This window comes from Lampris incognitus, chromosome 12 (assembly GCF_029633865.1).
Source record: "Lampris incognitus isolate fLamInc1 chromosome 12, fLamInc1.hap2, whole genome shotgun sequence".
NCBI classification, from domain to species: Eukaryota; Metazoa; Chordata; class Actinopteri; order Lampriformes; family Lampridae; genus Lampris; species Lampris incognitus.
This window is the reverse complement of record NC_079222.1, coordinates 18,624,988-18,642,519: the sequence shown is the minus strand read 5'-3', so window position 1 is coordinate 18,642,519 and position 17,532 is coordinate 18,624,988. Positions and strand designations below refer to the sequence as shown.

General features: G+C 38.8%; 1 protein-coding gene across 1 annotated transcript; it reads right to left on the bottom strand.

The window, feature by feature from the left end:
* Positions 1-7,430: 7,430 nt before the first annotated feature.
* cplx4a (complexin 4a) lies at positions 7,431-15,373 on the bottom strand. Its single transcript, XM_056291129.1, has 3 exons — positions 15,210-15,373; positions 11,018-11,105; positions 7,431-7,658 (listed from the first exon to the last, which is right to left on the bottom strand). Exons 1-3 carry the CDS (start codon positions 15,371-15,373, stop codon positions 7,431-7,433), a joined length of 480 nt encoding a protein of 159 aa, XP_056147104.1.
* Between the last annotated feature and the right edge of the window lie 2,159 nt (positions 15,374-17,532).

Sequence of the window (17,532 nt, the reverse complement as noted above, 5' to 3'; positions counted from 1 at the left end):
CATGCGGGTCGTATTCAAAACGATGTCGTCTGAACCTTCTTTGATTTTCTTACCTGGATTATTGAGCACGCATCAAGAGACACTTAAGCTATACTAATAAATTAGCTAAGCCACTCCAGCTAATGAACCAAGAATTTTGAGAGAAGAAAAAATAATATTTATTGACTTTTTTGTATCTATTTTCTATTTATTTCCTCATGTGAGCTATGCCCTGAGCGCTGAGAGAAGGCTGTGTTAAAAGGCAGACAGACAATGAAGGAAAACAAACTTGTTGGTTTTGAAGTGCCACTTAGAGCTGCTGTACTATGTTGTGGAGTGGCCTTTCTGTATCTGCACAAACAGATATTTGCACAACCTTGAAAATACATTGGCTTCCCAACAATGAGATATTCACCAGAAAGCTACATTTAAATGCAATTAATTGCTGAATGAATTAAAACAAACAACTGGAACAAATAATAGATAGATGCATAGCGACAATAGATAGTCAAGCCAAATTTATTTTTATAGCCCGATATCACAAATTACAAATTTTCCTCTGTGGGTTGTACAGCAACACAACATCCTGTCCTTAGACCCTCTCATCGGATAAGGAACTGCAAAAAAAAGAACCCTTTAACAGGGACAAAAAATAGAACGAAACCTCAGGGAGAGCAACAGAGGAGGGATCACTCTCCCAAGATGGACAACGTGCAATGGATATTGTGTTTACACATTTTACAGAAAACAACATTGAAAGAGGATAACAGAATTATAAAATGTATCAAGATTATGGTGTGCAGGATGCCATGCAGTGTCCAGACACAACCGGAACAGCCCAGGACCCAAGCACTAGACCAGCATCACCATGTTAAAAATAAATAAATAAAAAATGATAGATAGATAGATATATGACAAAATTCCAAGATAACCATTATGCCCTTACCGTCTCACTTCCCCAAACTTGTAGTAAATTTGAGTAGTCGAGATCAAAGTATCTGCTGACAATATATTTATGGTATGATAATTTCATACTGGGATTCATATCAACTCTTTTGATGGAACACAGTATCCATCCTGTGTGATTATGAGTTATAGTTTGATTGACTACTAAGAGATGTGAAAACAGCTGGGGGTCAAGTTTCTTTCTCATTAACTCTCTTCCTGAGGTTTTTCCCATTTATTTCCCCTAGTAGGGTTTCCTCCTTATCCTAATAGAGAGTCTAAGGACAGTGGGTGTCATACATTGTACAAAATGTAATGTGATTGTAATGCCCTCTGGTACTGAATTCAGGGCTATACAAATTAAATGTGACTTTACTTGTTTAGCTCTACGTTTGGTTTCCAGCTAGCCTTGAAAATCTTGCATTAGCTGAAGGTATATCATTTAAAGAAGGGTAAACCTTTTAGAAAGATGTTCAACATTTTAAGCATCAATATGAAAGCAGAGTTGATATAAAAGCTTGCAGCCTAACAATATGATAATCAGAAACAAAAAAAAACAAAAACAGAAAACTAGATTAAGCAAACAAAACAGTTATGGGCCACTTTTAAAATAGTACAGCTATCATATTGCTGTCAGTTTGCAATTGATTACTATATATGTGTACAAAATAAACGTGAAAATTCAATAATCTACAGAAATTTCCTCAAACAACATATTTCATCAGACTGATCCATGAAATGAATAGGCCGTAACAATTGGGAATGGATACTGGCTAGCATGTCAAGTTTAAATGTCGGTTGCACCACCAGGTTAAAGGCAATGCTTTGGTGTAAATTTAGATGGCACAATTATTTTAACATATTCATTTGTTAGGTGTTCTCTTTAGTGGTAGTTTGATATTGTGGTCTGATCTTTGGCTTGTTATAAAAGCTCAAGGGGGCGAACCCTTTGTATCTGCAGCCCTACTAGTAAGCATGGTAATTTCTTCCATGAGAGCAATTCAGCTCTGCTGCTTTATTGAGCCGTCTGACATTATTCTGCACAAATCACAGAAGGTTGAATCAGTTCATCTGGACACAACGTTTATTGACAGAAACGTTTAATCACTCAGCTAAGTGACCTAGTCTGAAGTGACTGCAGGTATCCCCACCCTTATAAACAATACAGTACAATACAGTTGCATAATGACCGAAACCAACGACCAGTTTCATATGCAAATATGGGTGTGACCATTAACTAGAGTTTCAATGGCCATGTTTACTGTTCACAGAGGATTAGGGAATGTTTGCAATCACAGCATTGTACACTGTAAGATGGTGACAGACATACTCTTAGCGCCACCCTCCTTGTTCAGGGATGGTCATTTCCTCTTCACATAGTTGGCCACCCTGTTACCAGCGTTCCTCCCTATCAAGGATGTGCACATCCTCATCCTTGAAAGAGTGCCCACTGGCCTGTAGATGGGTGGAGTGGAGTCCAGCGGAGTCCCACAGTCCAGGACTGTGGAGTCCTGGCCTGACGTGTTAGTGCTCCTGTGTTGTGCCATTCTTTTGGCCAGCATCTGTTTAGTTTCCCTGATGTACAAGAAGTCATGGGAATCCCCCTGGCACTTAACTGCATACACTATATTACTCTGTTTGCACCAGGGGACCTGATCCTTGGGGTGGACCAGCTTCTGGCACAGGGTGTTTTGGGGTTTGAAAGGAACTGAGACATGGTGTCTGTGAATGTTCCCATTCATCCAGGTCATGGTTATCCAAAGGAGTTGAATCAAGTGCAACTGGACTTGGTATATATCCGTGAAGACGTTTTGCCTCTCATCCAAGAGGCTTCCTCAGTTCGTGCCTTTCTGATTAGACCAAGCTAGTCTGACTGGCTGGTGATGAGACTCACAGATATATACCAAGTCCAGTTGCACTTGATTCAACTCCTTTGGATAACTGAGACATGGTGTTTGTAAAATATGCGTCTCAACTGTTCCAACACCCCTGCCACATACAGAATCACCAGTGGTTTATGCTTAGGCAGCTGTGGTCCTTCTCCTGTCTTCAGTTGGCTGGTGCACCGTTTGGGCGTCTTCCTGGCTTTGACAAACACCTAGTTAGGATAACCACACTTAACCAAGGCCTGTTTAATGTGGGATTTCTCCCTCTCTTTGGCCGCTGGTAGGGACATTGTCAGCTTGATGGTACAGCATCCTGATGACTCCTAGTTTGTGTTCCAATGGATGATGAGAGTCAAACCTTAAGTACTGATCTGTATGTGTTAGTTTACGGTAAACACCAACAATCAATGTCCCCCATCACCAATTGCAATTTCACATTCTAAAAAGGCTAACTTGTCATTTTACACATCTTCTCTGGTGAACTTGATGTGGTTGTCCACAGAGTTAATGTAGTTGGTGAAATGTGGTATGTCCTGAGATTTAATTTTAACCCAGGTGTTGTCCACACATCTGAACAATGGCTAGGTGGTGTTCCTGGATATGACATCAGAGCCCTCTTTACCACTTCCTCCATATACAAGGCCACTACAGGTGAGCCTGGGGAACCAATAGCACACCATGCTGCCGCCTACTGCCCCCTGTATGTGAAGTACGTGGACTGAAGACACAGTTTCAGGAGCAGACACACTTGGTCAGTGTTAAAGGTGGTCCTATTGCTAAGGGTGTGGTCGTTTTGTAATTTCATACAGACTACCCATATTTGCACATGAAACTGGTCGTTGGTTTCGGTTGTTATGCATCTGCCACCATCTTACAATGCTATGATTGCAACCCAAATCCTCTGTGAATAGTACACATGGCCACTGAAATTCTAGTTAATGGTCACACCCATATTTGCATATGAAACTGGTTGTTGGTCTCGGTCGTTATGCAGCTGTATTGTTTATAAGGTTGGGATACCTGCAGTCAGTTTAGACTGAAGATGTCACTTAGTTGACTGATGAAACGTATCTGTCAATAAACGTTGTATCCAGATGAACTGATTAGACCTTCTTTGATTTTCTTACCTGGATTATTGAGCATGCATCAAGACATTCTGCACAAAAGACATCAGTAGTTTTTGGCAAACACATCAGCTAACACCAGCCAGAAATGGTGATGTTGGCTGGGAGTGGTACAGTCGATATGGAGGGAATTAATTAGTTTTTTAAATACATTAGTTGTCACTGATTTCGCATCAGTAGTTTTTTGCTTTTACAACAACATCTGTGTCAGAGGGCTGTGTGGCTCACAGGGGCGGCACGGTGGTCTAGTAGTTAGCACTGTTGCCTCACAGCAAGAAGGTCCTGGGTTCGAACCCCAGGCCGTCCCAGGTCCTTTCTGTGTGGAGTTGGCATGTTCTCCCCGTGTCTGCGTGGATTTCCTGCGGGTGCTCCGATTTCCTCCCACCATCAAAAAGACATGCATGTTAGGGTTAATTCTCCTGTCTGTGCCCCTGAGCAAGGCAATGGATAGAAGAACTGGAGTTGGTCCCCGGGTGCTGCAGCTGCCCACTGCTCCTATACAATAGGATGGGTTAGAATGCAGAGGACAAATTTCATTGCAACCAAACAACTGCACAGTGACAAAAATAAAGTGTTTTTTTTCTTTCTGGTTTTGTGAAACAGTGGACAATCGTTTGGAAAATCATATCTCCACAAAGCAATAAGTCCAAATTGTTTCTTCTAGGAGTGCAATCTGTCACAAACCCTCAAATGCATAGTTATGGCTATGTCATGACAATAAATTGATTCATACAAAGCTTGAGAAATAGAAACCACCTCAGCTTTTCAAAGAACTCCCAAAAGTTTCACTGACTCATTGCTTGCAAGTAATTCGGCGACTAGTAGATGTGTCTGATTTTTCTCGGATGTGGTGACATTTGGGTGGCACGGTGGCGCAGTGGTTAGTGTGGTCGCCTCACAGCAAGAAGGTCCTGGGTTCTAGCCCTGTGGTAGTCCAACCTTGGGGGTCATCCCGGGTCTTCGTCTGTGTGGAGTTTTCATGTTCTCCTTGTGTCTGCGTGGGTTTCCTCTGTTTCCTCCTACAGTCCAAAGACATGTAGGTCAGGTGAATCGGCCATACTAAATTGTCCCTAGGTATGAATGTGTCGGCCCTGTGATGGACTGGTGGCCGGTCCAGGGTGGTTCCCCACCTGTTGCCCAATGACTGCTGGGATAGGCTCCAGCATCCCACAATCCTGATTGGGATAAGCAGCTTGGATAATGGATGGAGGTGACATTTGCCTTATAGCGGGGTTGAACAGTCCTAGGCAGATTTCAGCAACAGCTAGCTATATTTTGAAGACATACTGCAAAAGAACTTGCCTCCTCACTTCTGCCTAAGAACCTCCTGGAGGTGCAAACTGATTGACAGCAAGTAGGGACCAATGGAGACGCCGGCTTGGAAAGAACTCCCCTGACTGGCTCATTAGGAGCGGGTAGAGAGAAAACTTTCTGTCTTCATTTGCAATACCCAGGGTGGCCACAGAGACCAGATTATTTCCTCCCAGTGCATCTACTTACTTGATTACTTTGATTACTGTCGGTATATTGAAAGAGTTTGACCAAATATCATAAAATGTGCTCCGTATTAAAATCGCTGATAGCCACCTTAACTTTTAATTTTATTTTTTGAATGTTGAAAAAGGTTCTGGGAGAGCTAACTCACTCAACTTAAAATAGAAATGTGTCATCAGTTTTGAAAATCAGCTAAAATCCAACCAAAAACTATCTCAGTTGTGGTGAAATCAGAAACTGGAGTTACAACTCTTAATTAAGATGTCCTTCTTTCTCCATCTTTTTGACAAAGACTAGCTACAAGAGGTTTTCAAAGGAACCTTATTTGCTTCTAGCTTCTCTTCCCTTCATGTTATGAAGGGCACTGCATGCCATCGTGACAATGGAAGGTATAGCCTACTCCAAAAGACAATTAATGAAAAAATAAAATGTATGCAAGGTGCCTGATTTCAGTGTTACAAAACCATACGTTTGTATCTGTCTTTGGAGAAAGACGGAGCTAGCTAGCTAGAGTGAGAGATATATAGACAGAGATAGAGATAGAGAAAATGAGGTGAGGTGGCGATGGCTTGACAACCTTGGCTATGCTGATCCTATTAGTCAGTAATCTCCACAGCTTCAAAATCCAAGGCCTTTTAAACTTGGGCTCATGACAAACTCAAACATTCATGAACCCCCACACCACCACCCCACCCCACATAATCAGCCCTAACAAGTGTTTAAATAATACCCAATTAAGTTAAGACCCATATCTCTACTCACTTTGTTTGCCCCAATTCAAATAGTTGGTACTTGATCCTCATCTTAATCGTTTTATGTGGCTGCCCTGGCCACTTTTGGAGTAGCTGTAGTATCTAATGACTATACTAATAACTATACTAATAACTAATACAATCTTCAGCTTGTGTATATATGACATTTCGCCTCCAAAACACCAAAATAACATACTGTATGTATTCAATAAATACCTTTATTATAATGATCCATTTGCATTTAAAACAACATATTTCCGAATAATAGTTTGTGCAAAACTGTAAATGCATTGCTCAGCTGTATCAAATGAGTATTAGGAGAATAGAGATAGTTAAAGCTTTTTAGAGAATCTGGAGTAGCTATTCCACCAAAAAAATGGATGCTATGTTGTTGACAATTAATGAAATCAACCAATTCGCAATACTTGTCAAGCTTGTCAGCCTCTTAATAACACAAAGGGGGGGGGGGTAATATCTAAATAGAATGATTTATTTAGACACCACTTACAAAAAAAACAACAAAAAACAACTCTATAATAATATCAAATGAATGAAAAGGAGGGGGTTATTGGGCATTGGAACAAGTAATGTAGACAGGGGAGTGTGGCTTCTCGAGATGTCTCCTGAGTAGCTTCTTGCCTCTTGTATTAGACGATAGACTTGGACAAACTCTCATTTCACAACAATTAAATAGAGGAAATCACATTAGAATAATTAACATTTGTAAATTAATCGTGTCTTGTGACTGTAAGAGTTATTGAAAGAGAGAATAAAAGTACAACTTGGCTGGGGAAATCAGGTCTTGATCTCCGGGTAAAGGGTCCCGTCTCTATTGTGGAGGTGGTCGGAGGGACACCTTTTCTCGGCAGGATTCAATCAAGGAAACATTAGCTAAATGCAGAATTACATTGTGAATTATTTTCAGTGCAGTTAAACAGGAGAAGAGGGACACAGTTCCTCTTTGCAGAAGTGGTATTGGTAATAGAGATAATATATTGTCTTGTATTGTTTTTATTGTTACAGGCTTTGATACAGAACTAAAGATTTGTCTTTATGGTGTTTATAACAAAAGTAAATACTATGTAGGTACAATACAATGTAACTTTGACTGAATCCCAACCTTTTTATTACAGCTTAGCCTGTAGATTCCCAGAAAAGTTGGGATTTTGTGTTTTGATTTTTTTGCTTCTTTTTTTTTTTGCTTTCTTTTTCTTCATAATCTTCTATATGTTGCAGCATTTCCTGCCCATTCACATCACAGTGCACTTCTCTTCTGCCTTGGTCTTCAACTCAGTGACAGTAGCTGAGGCTTTCTCCTTGAGCTGGTCCATATCCATGTTCTGCAGGTTCTGCATCTGGCCCAGAATGGAGTCCTTGCCCTCCTCCTCTGTGGCGTCCTCATCGACCATCTTGAGGAGCTCCTCTGGTACATCCACATCATCCCCAGCCATCTCAATCATGTTCTCGTCCTGCTCACTCTGTGGGTAAGAATAGAGAGGAAAAGCATGGTCTGACTCCAGCAGAGAAGTTAGCTTCAGTGTGTTTTGGAGACTTAGGTAGAGATCGTTTGCAACTCTTAGACGACCTGAGTCTGAAATATATATTGCAGCTAATCGTGTTTTTTTTTGGCTAATGATAATGTGCAGTCTCATTGTGTATTTTTTTCTTTTTTTGTAAGACTAAGGGACAGATATAGTGATTATGAGAAAAAGTCTCGAGAAGCAGACCATTGTTGTAATGCTGGTTGTTTTTTTACAAGGCTGTACAGAATAGATAGATAGAATAAATATATATTGTATGAGAGTAAAAACAAACAAAACATAGAGATTGTAAGGTACATTTGCCAGGGGAAATGATGAAAAACACTGTAAGGGCTTATTTCTTGAACCTAATACTTCTCTCTCTCTTGCTCTCTCTCTCTCTCTCTCTCTCTCTCTCTCTCTCTCTCTCTCTCTCTCTCTCTCTCTCGCTCTCTCTCTCTCTCTCTCTCTCTCTCTCTCTCTCTCTCTCTCTCTCTCTCTCTCTCTCTCTCTCTCTCTCTCTCTCTCTCTCTCTGACATTTGTTTTGGAGGAAGAATTCAGACACAAAAGTCCATATTTAGATGTCTCAAGATTTATTTAGTTTGCTTTGCACTGTTGCTGTTTAAACATAAATTGGTGAGTCCATACAATGCTGCATAAATGTTGCTTAAATCACAGAAAGTTGACTCAGTTCATCTGGACGCGTTTATCGAGAGAAAAACATTTCTTCACTCATCTAAAGGACCTCAGTTGCTTAAATTACTTAAGTATTTATAGATTACTTTCCATACCACAAAGTAAATGGTGGCTTTTTGTGTTTGAAACAGCAAACAATTCACTGTATTTTTAATGATTTATTGACATTTTTATATAGTAATGTATTAATTATTATTTTTCTGCTGTAATTCTAAGTTTAGTTTTGCTATTTGTGGATACTGTTAAAAAAACAAACTTAAAAATACATTGGCTTCCAAGCAATAAGATATTCAATAGAAAGCCACAGTGCTTAAATGCAATTAATTGCAAAATTAATTAAAACAAACAGCTGGAACATTAGATAGATAGATAGATAGATAGATAGATAGATAGATAGATAGATAGATAGATAGATAGATAGATAGATAGATAGATAGATAGATAGATAGATAGATAGATGGATGGATGGATGGATGGATGGATGGATGGATGGATGGATGGATGGATGGATGGATGGATAGATAGATGGATAGATAGATAGATAGATAGATAGATAGATAGATAGATAGATAGATAGATAGATAGATAGATAGATAGATAGATAGATAGATAGATAGATAGATAGATAGATAGATAGATAGATAGATAGATAGATAGATAGATAGATAGATAGATAGATAGATAGATAGATAGATAGATAGATAGATAGATAGATTACAATACAAAGTGTACTGGGGCCACTTCTAACTTCAACCTGTGGGATTATCTGACACCTGCCTCAGCTTCACCTCACTGTATCCTGGCAAAAGTCTAAAGATATCTGCCATAGCATTGCACGAGACCATAATTCCATTAAAATACCACGCTAACATCAATTTGCCCTTTTAAATGCCTCTCGAGCCACTGTTAGTAGCTCATGGTATTGTCCTCAATCGGTGATTTAGTCAAAACAAAGCAGTCTAGGGGAATTCAATAACTTCATCTTTCCTATAGCTCATAGGTTGTCATGGTGAAAGTATTCACACCGCCCTCATAATGCACCTCATACACAGCAGCTTTACTGAGCCAATCTGGCTTTTGAAGCAGTCAATTAGTGCAAAACACAGTAGAAGAAAAGCAATTAGATGCATTCATATGTGGTCTTGCCATTGTCCTTACATTACATTAATAAAGGAATGAAAGCCATTGTCTAAAACTGAGAAATTATGGTAACCCATAGTTACCATTGCATCCACCAGTATTAAAACCAATGGCATTTGAAAACCGACATGACATCTCCGCAATCTGGTGATTAATCAGTAGAATCACAATCATGAATCCTCCCTGACTGGTTTGAATGAAATACCAACGTACCTGTTTTTCTCCATCCATTTCAGCTTATTAAACCTATCCCTTATTAAGTAGCTTTCAAAAGGTAGGAATCACTCAGTGGCTATCCCCTAAAGGAGATGCGGTCCTTTCTCGATGTCCGTTCACAGGTTCCACTTGAGACACCTGCTCAGCGACAAGGTACAAAATGGAACACGCAAAGTCCCCAGGTCTTGTATTGAACATCTTGCGCCCTAATCTGTTGGCATGTCCTCCTGGCTTCCGTTATCTAAGCTTGAACTGCCAAGTAGTCCTACTAAACAGATAAAGAAAGCTCCAGCCAACCATGTTGTAGTCCTACCTGCCCAGGTGCTGTGAGGGTTTAAAGGACAACCGGCTCAGTGGTGAAATCCTGCATTTTCAGCTTATCAGTGGGGATCAACCAAATGTCAATTATGTTGCCCGCTGTTTAACAAATTACTGAAAATGTGAGTCACTTATTTGATGAAACAAAAGGGTACCAGAATTTAACACTTGTACATACACGGCTCTATTTGTTTATTTGTTTGGACCTGCACTGGATATCATTTAAGAGTCAACGTTAGGAACATAATGGCAAACCCTGTGCTGCAGTCACCCTTTTAAGATTGTTGTTTGTCTGTTGAAGATAGTATGGAAACATCTATCTTATTTCTAGAGCTAAATAAAAAATTTAAAAAAAATATTCTGTTTTTTATCTTATTTTTATGTTATATAGTTTATTAGGTTATTTTTATTTTATATTAATGTTTCTTTTATGTTTGTTTCTTATGTTTTATATATATATATATATACACACACATATGTAATTTTTTTTATTTTTAAATTTATTTATTTATTTTTTACATGGTGATGCTGGTCACATGGCTCGGGCCCTGGGCTGTTCTGGTGGCATCTGGACACTGCTTGGCATCCTCCTCATCATATTCTTCATATATTTTATAATTCTGTTATCCTCTTTCAATGTTGTATTGTGTAAATTGTGTAAACACAACATCCATTGCACATTGTCCATCTTGGGAGAGAGATCCCTCCTCTGTTGCTCTCCCTGAGGTTTCTTCCTATTTTTTTAAAAAAATTTTAGGGAGTTGTTCCTTATCTGATGTGAGGGTCTAAGGACAGGATGCTGTGTTGCTGTTAAGCCCCTTGAGGCAAATTTGTAGTTTGTGATATAGGGCTATACAAATAAAATTGACTTGACTATGTTGTTGAAGTATGCATCAACAACATAGTCAAGTTAGTGTGACTCAAGTGCATTTGAAACAGTGCTTACCTTCGGCAGCCTGTACTTGTCTCTTAAGCACACCCTGAGTGTCGCCCGCTCGGCTTTCTTGTGCAAGAAATCTGCATCTCTTTCCATCCTGGCATGCAAATGTGGAAAAAAAAAGATTATTAGCACATTACATTTGTTATTGGCCATGCGAGCATCCTAAACAGGTTACACTGATTGTACTATAAAAATCAAAGAAGGTTTAATCAGTTCCTCTGGATACAATGTTTATAGACACAGGTCACTCAGTTGAGTGATGAAACATATATGTCAATAAACATTGTATCCAGATGAACTGATTCAACCTTCTTTTATGTGTTTACCTGGATTATTGTGCATGCATCAACTACTATAAAATAGATATATTATTGCATTAAAACTTTATGTAATGAAGCAGATCAATTGTTACTCCCCACAGTAGCCTGTCATATTATTGTTGGTTTTAGACATTTTGCTGAAGAGAAGCCAGATTGTAAACAACAGCATAATATATATATATATAATATAATAGTATAATAACTTTTAGAAAAATATGCTTTTAAATGATAAGTTTTCCATGTCCATACTGTATGATCTCAATGACTAACCATTCATTAGATTGATTATGTGCTTTGCATTTTTTTTATTTTCCATCTTCATCATTTTTATACTCATGAGGATTTAAAGGAGCCGGAGGCCTATTGTTCGTCAGAGGTAAGATGTGATTTTGTGTTTACAGAAATTTGAGTCCATGTACCTACAGTGATGCAAACACATTAGAAAGTATATTTTAATTAATAATATTTCAACCATTTTCATATGCAATATTATTTCATGTGCAATATTATATTTGCACATGAAACTGGTTGTTGGTTTCGGTTGTTATACATCTGTCACCATCTTTCAATGCTGCGACTGCATCATTCCCTAATCTTCTGTGAATAGTACACATGGCCATTGTAACTCTAGTTAATGGTCCAGCCCACATTTGCATATGAAACTGGTCGTTGGTTTCGGTCGTTATGCAACTGTATTTTTTATAAGGGTGGGGATACCTGCAGTCCGTTTAGACTGAAGAGGTCACTTAGATGAATGATGAAACGTTTGTGTTGATGCATGCTCAATAATCCAGGTAAGAAAATTAAAGAAGGTTGAATCAGTTCATCTGGATACAACGTTTATTGATGAAACGTTTCTGTCAGTAAACATATCCAGATGAACTGATTCACCCGTCTTTGATTTTCTTACCTGGATTATTGAGCATGCATCAAGACACTAGAAAGATGAGTAACATTTAAGAAAAAATGCTTTACACATGAATGAACAGTTTACTCTTTGTAAATAACAGATAAAAAAGGAAAATGAAAGGGATCAGAGAATCACAACAACAACAACAGCAAAAACATTATTTTAGAGGTGATTTGTTGTGTTAGTGGACAATGTATGTTGATGTAGTATATCTGCTTGTGTTTTTTGTGCATCCAACTTCATTGCTTTGCAATCGTTCCATATACAGCCAAAAATTCAAGAATTAAACAAAATAAAAAAATGCCTGGCGAGACCGTAAGACAACAGCAAAAATATTGTCTCACCCCAATTTGCATGTAGAAGCACTAAAAGTAAAAATGAAATCTCAATAAGGTATTGGGCCAAAACTGCAGGTTTCAGTAATTAAAAAAAAAATCATAACTTGAAATGCATGTGCAACTGACCTTGTATTACACATAATATGTCAGATTATTGTAACAAGCTCACTTTGACTGATTTTTCATCATTGAGACTTTCTAGAAATACTTTTCCCGGTGGCTTTAATTTTCCCAAAGCCACATAGTATGTAGAGTATGGGCTCCATGGTCAGGTAACTGAGTCAGTTTCATACAGTGTTGTTTTAAACACAGCATAAAACAGATCCAGTTAGGATGAAATTGGATAAACGACTTTTAGTTGTTGCCAAGATTTGTTCATAATCCTGTAAATTTTAGGGAATCTATGTAAAATGTAGTTTCCCAGGTAGCATAAACACGGGGCCATGTATCTGGGCAGATATTGTAAAATAGACGAACACGTGGCCTCACAGATGCAAAACGCCTTAGGACCTTTATTTTGAAAATCCATCTCGCATATCATGCAGTTAAAAGGGCTTCAGGTTTTTCAAGTAAACCAGATGTTGCAGTCCAGTGATTGGCTGACCTGTCATACTTAAAATAATGTTCTCTAAAATCCCAACTTTAACCCTTGGGATGGTTTTACTTCTTTATTCAATTGAGCAGTGGGATTTACTGAGACGACTAACAATGTAATCCCTTACACATCAGTTGGTTAAATCTGTGATCAATGATAAAATCCACCAAATCATTTCAACTCAGTGGTGTGTGATTGTTCTCAGTTACTTTTGTACTATTGCTGCACGTGTATCTTTATTTATTATAAACAGAATATTGCAATTACAAATAAACAACACGTTATTATAATTTACAGTCAATTATTTCAACATATGTAGAATGGTTTACCCTGTAGTACTACAATAGAACTAAAAGTTATTTATTTTTATTTATTTATTTATTTTTTTAATTTTCCTGATTATCAGAGACTATTCATTAAAACTGTCTTTAAATAGCTTTTTTTCCAGGTACACTTTGTAAGCGCCTTTATTTTCCTGTACTTAAAGGAAAGACTCAGGCATTTTCCTGCAGCCAATTAAAGATGAGGATTATTAGGCCAGATTGAGTGACAGACTTGAGTGGCAGATTTGAGATCAGGCCAAGACACCAGTGTGCACACTGCTAAAAAAAAAAAAAATCACAGTTTTTTAAACCACAACGACCACCACAAAGGTTTTAGAGGTGCACCTCCCAAACCTGCAGTGGCTTCTCTGTTCGCCTTTTTAAAAAATATATCAGAAAATGGTGCTTCACGTTCTCACCTGTTTGTTTTGCATCACAAATATAATGCGCACCAACATTTATTTGGTGCAGTTACACATGAAATCCAGTAAAAATGCCAATTTTCAATCTGTATTGCCATTTCAAAATAGATGGATTTGTTCCCCAAACCGCAGAGGACAGGCAGGACAAATCTTGTTATGTAAGTCATGGTGAGGGGGTCTGCTGGGTGGGGGGGTTGCCTCAGGCTAACAAATAGCATAAATTTACATTTGAATAACATATAAATATGACTTGCACACGATCCTTGACACTATATTTAGGATTGCTTAGTTCCCTATTGTACTACACATATTGTTTGTTTTTTAATTTGATGATTTCTGTGTCTAATCTGATTTAGAGAACAGCATCGTAGATCAATAACACAGCAGATCATAAAACCCTTAATCTTCGGCCATTGTCATTTCAGGGAACAGCATTTCTGGGCAGGAAAAATATCTGACCATATATGTATGTGTCAGGTGTAATCAGTGATCACCACCCACAGCAAAACAAAATTAAAATAAATAAATAAATAAACAAACAAACAAACAAATAAATAAAAGAAAAACCTCGTGCGTGTCAAATAAATTCAGTGGCAAACGGTGTGGAGGGGTACTTGGTGCATATCGAAAGCTTCTTGACTGACAGAACTAGGTCTATAGACTAAAGATACTGCACATAATTTGAGTTATGCAAACATCAGCAAATAACGTAATGTAATACTTAATTGTATTGTTCTCCTTTACACTAATTCCAGTATTTAACAACTAGACTGGCTTTCTAATCTCAGATGAAACGTTGCAATCCAGTGTTTAGGTTTCACAAAAATAAAAAAAATAAAAAAAATACTGATATTGTGTGAGGAAATATCTGGTTTAAACTAACAAATGGATGGTTCTGGATGATGGAGCAGAGGATGTGCTGTGTGAGATTATTTATGTGATTATTTATTTATGTGGCTGCTGTGGGACAGGGTAGATATTTCTCCCACAATGCAGAATATTCTGCACAGTGATGCCTTGTAAGTTTGCTTTGACCTTGAGTATTGATAACATGTATAAAAATAAATGGTGCATGCAGAACAAGAAGTGAATGGAATTTAAAAAAAGAAAAAAGAAAAAGAAAAGTTATAAAAACAGATTGTAGTTTTAAAAGGCTATGATGAAACAGATCCTGGTCTAGTCAAGGTCAGATTGTTGTTTCACACAGTCTGCAGCCACGGTATCATTCACAGGCCAGTGTGACCAAAACAAAATGGAGTGCTGTCCGCTGAGTACTGGATTGCTACTTACTTCTCCTCCACCAACTGTTTTTGGTACTCCTCATACTCCTCGCGTGTCATCCCTGCAGCTTTGGCGGGGTCTGAGGGGGTGGCCTCCTCTTCTTTGTCACCACCACCACCGAGACCTATTCCTGACAACGGGTTACCAATCATGCTCTTGATCAAAAAAGCCATTTCCCCCTATTCGACCGTCTGCTCTACTAGGGTGAGAATACTTTCTTTTTTTTTCAAACTAAATTAACGTGCTCCACTTATGGTGCCCTCTGGGTTGGTTTCCTGTAGCTTTCAAAACCAATGGGAACCTCTCTTGCTAACCTGCTGCGTGTCTGTGTAGCCAAGGACACACTGACGACAAGCAACAGATGCAAAAAAAGAAAAAAAAAACAGTTTTGCTGCGGCCATAATCTGGATTAAACCCCGCTCACTCTAGTATGCTAAGAGGCAGATGGCCGGTATTCCCTCAGTGTTTTCAGTGTGGAGACTTCTATTTCTTACTATTTTCAACACTTTTTTTTGGACAGTATTGTATACATCAGTATCAAAGTTCATAAAAAAAATATATTTTTGAGAGGAATTTTTGTCCCTTTTGCCTGTGGTAACATGTGTCGCTTCCTTCCGCCCACTGGTGCTTAATCATATTAGTGAAGCAGGGGCCGGCCGGCATGGCTGCAGCTCACCCAGAGATTTCCATTTATACTATTGAGACGCACCCAGAGCAGAGACAGGCGCAGGATTTAGGCCTGTTTATCCCCGCTAGAGCCATCCTCCATTCGGCGGTGCTATTGTTCAGATGGACAATGGTTGACAGGAGGTTGACAGGAGGTTGAGGGATGGTGAGAGAGGGCAACAGTTTTATTTCAATACGTCACTATCCGTTTGCTTAATCAAGATTACTCAAATATTTTTACTGTTGAAATAATTCAAAAATTGCTCTCACGAAACATACTTGAGTTGAATTAAATGGTTTTGCTGTAACGGCATGCTAAGGCTCTTGGAAAAACTAAACAAACCTTTTGGAGTTCATGTATATAATGTAATAAAGTATGTAAAAGAAAAAGCACAAGTCCTTTTAATAACATACAGTTGGTGTCTCAACTCAGCCCTTCTGACAATATGACCCTTAATGCAAACAGAGCTGATATGCCTGAAATGTGTAAAGGATTATGGCCATTCTAGGGTGCAGTTTAATAATGACATATGCCTTCAATTTAAGTTTTGATGATTTCTTCACATACCCACAAATTTGCTCGAAGGACCCCCCCCCTTTCCCCCTCCTCCATTGTACTTGGCCAATTACCACACTCTTCCGAGCCATCCCGGTTGCTGCTTCACCCCCTCTGCCAATCCGGGGAGGGCTGCAGACTACCACATGCCTCCCCTGATACATGTGGAGTCGCAAGCCGTTTCTTTTCACCTGACAGTGAGGAGTTTCGCCAGGGGGACGTAGCGCGTGAGAGGATCACACTATTCCACCCAGTTCCCCCTCCCCCCCGAACAGGCGCCCTGACCGACCAGAGAAGGCACTAGTGCAGCAACCTGGACACATACCCATATCTGGCTTCCCACCTGCAGACACGGCCAACTGTGTAGGGACAAGATGCATTAAATTCTAGTGGTTTGAAGCCTTGCGTCATTAAATGAGCTATTGCGCTATTAAGTGGGCGTTGTTTAGACCGTAAACAGAAAGGTCACGGCTCTTGCGCATTACAAGTGCTGCTCAAAATTCAAGACAGTTGGCAGTCATTTCTGACAAGACCAGGTACTTTGCTTTACTATCTTTCGATAATGTTATGTTTTGCATTTTTATTTTAGTTTTTTAATAGCCACATTTGATGCAAAATGAGGATTCAATGTGTTTAATAGCTAGCATTTTGTGTGTGCAGTGTTTACTTTAGCTAGCTAGCTAGCCACTTTAGCTAGCTAGCTAGCTCCTTTTTTATTTTTTACTGAAACAATTAGCTAGCTAGCTATTGCATCAAAAAAAAACAACAACGAAAAAACAAACAAAAAACTCTTGTTTAACTCTACACATGATTCAAACACCTGGCTTCAGTGCCTGATATTTCATGTTATCATGCTGTACCCTTATTTAACTCTACACAGGATTCAAACACCTGGTTTCAGTACCCGATGTTTCAAGTCATAATATTCTGTGCTTTTTTAACTGCACACAGGATTCAAACACCTGGCTTCAGCACCCAGTATTTCAGGTTCTAATGCGATACCCTTGTTTAACTCTACACAGGATTAAAACACCTGGCTTCAGCACCCAGTATTACAGGTTCTGATGTGATACCCTTGTTTAACTCTACACAGGATTCAAACACCTGGCT

Bases quoted from the DNA above. Each gene is read 5' to 3' on its own strand.
- cplx4a (XM_056291129.1), bottom strand. From the start codon at position 15,373: ATGGCTTTTTTGATCAAGAGCATGATTGGTAACCCGTTGTCAGGAATA. The intron at 11,106-15,209 runs GTAAGTAGCAAT...TTTGCATGCCAG, and splicing joins AAACAGTTGGTGGAGGAGAA to GATGGAAAGAGATGCAGATT. The intron at 7,659-11,017 runs GTAAGCACTGTT...TCTTACCCACAG, and splicing joins ACAAGTACAGGCTGCCGAAG to AGTGAGCAGGACGAGAACAT.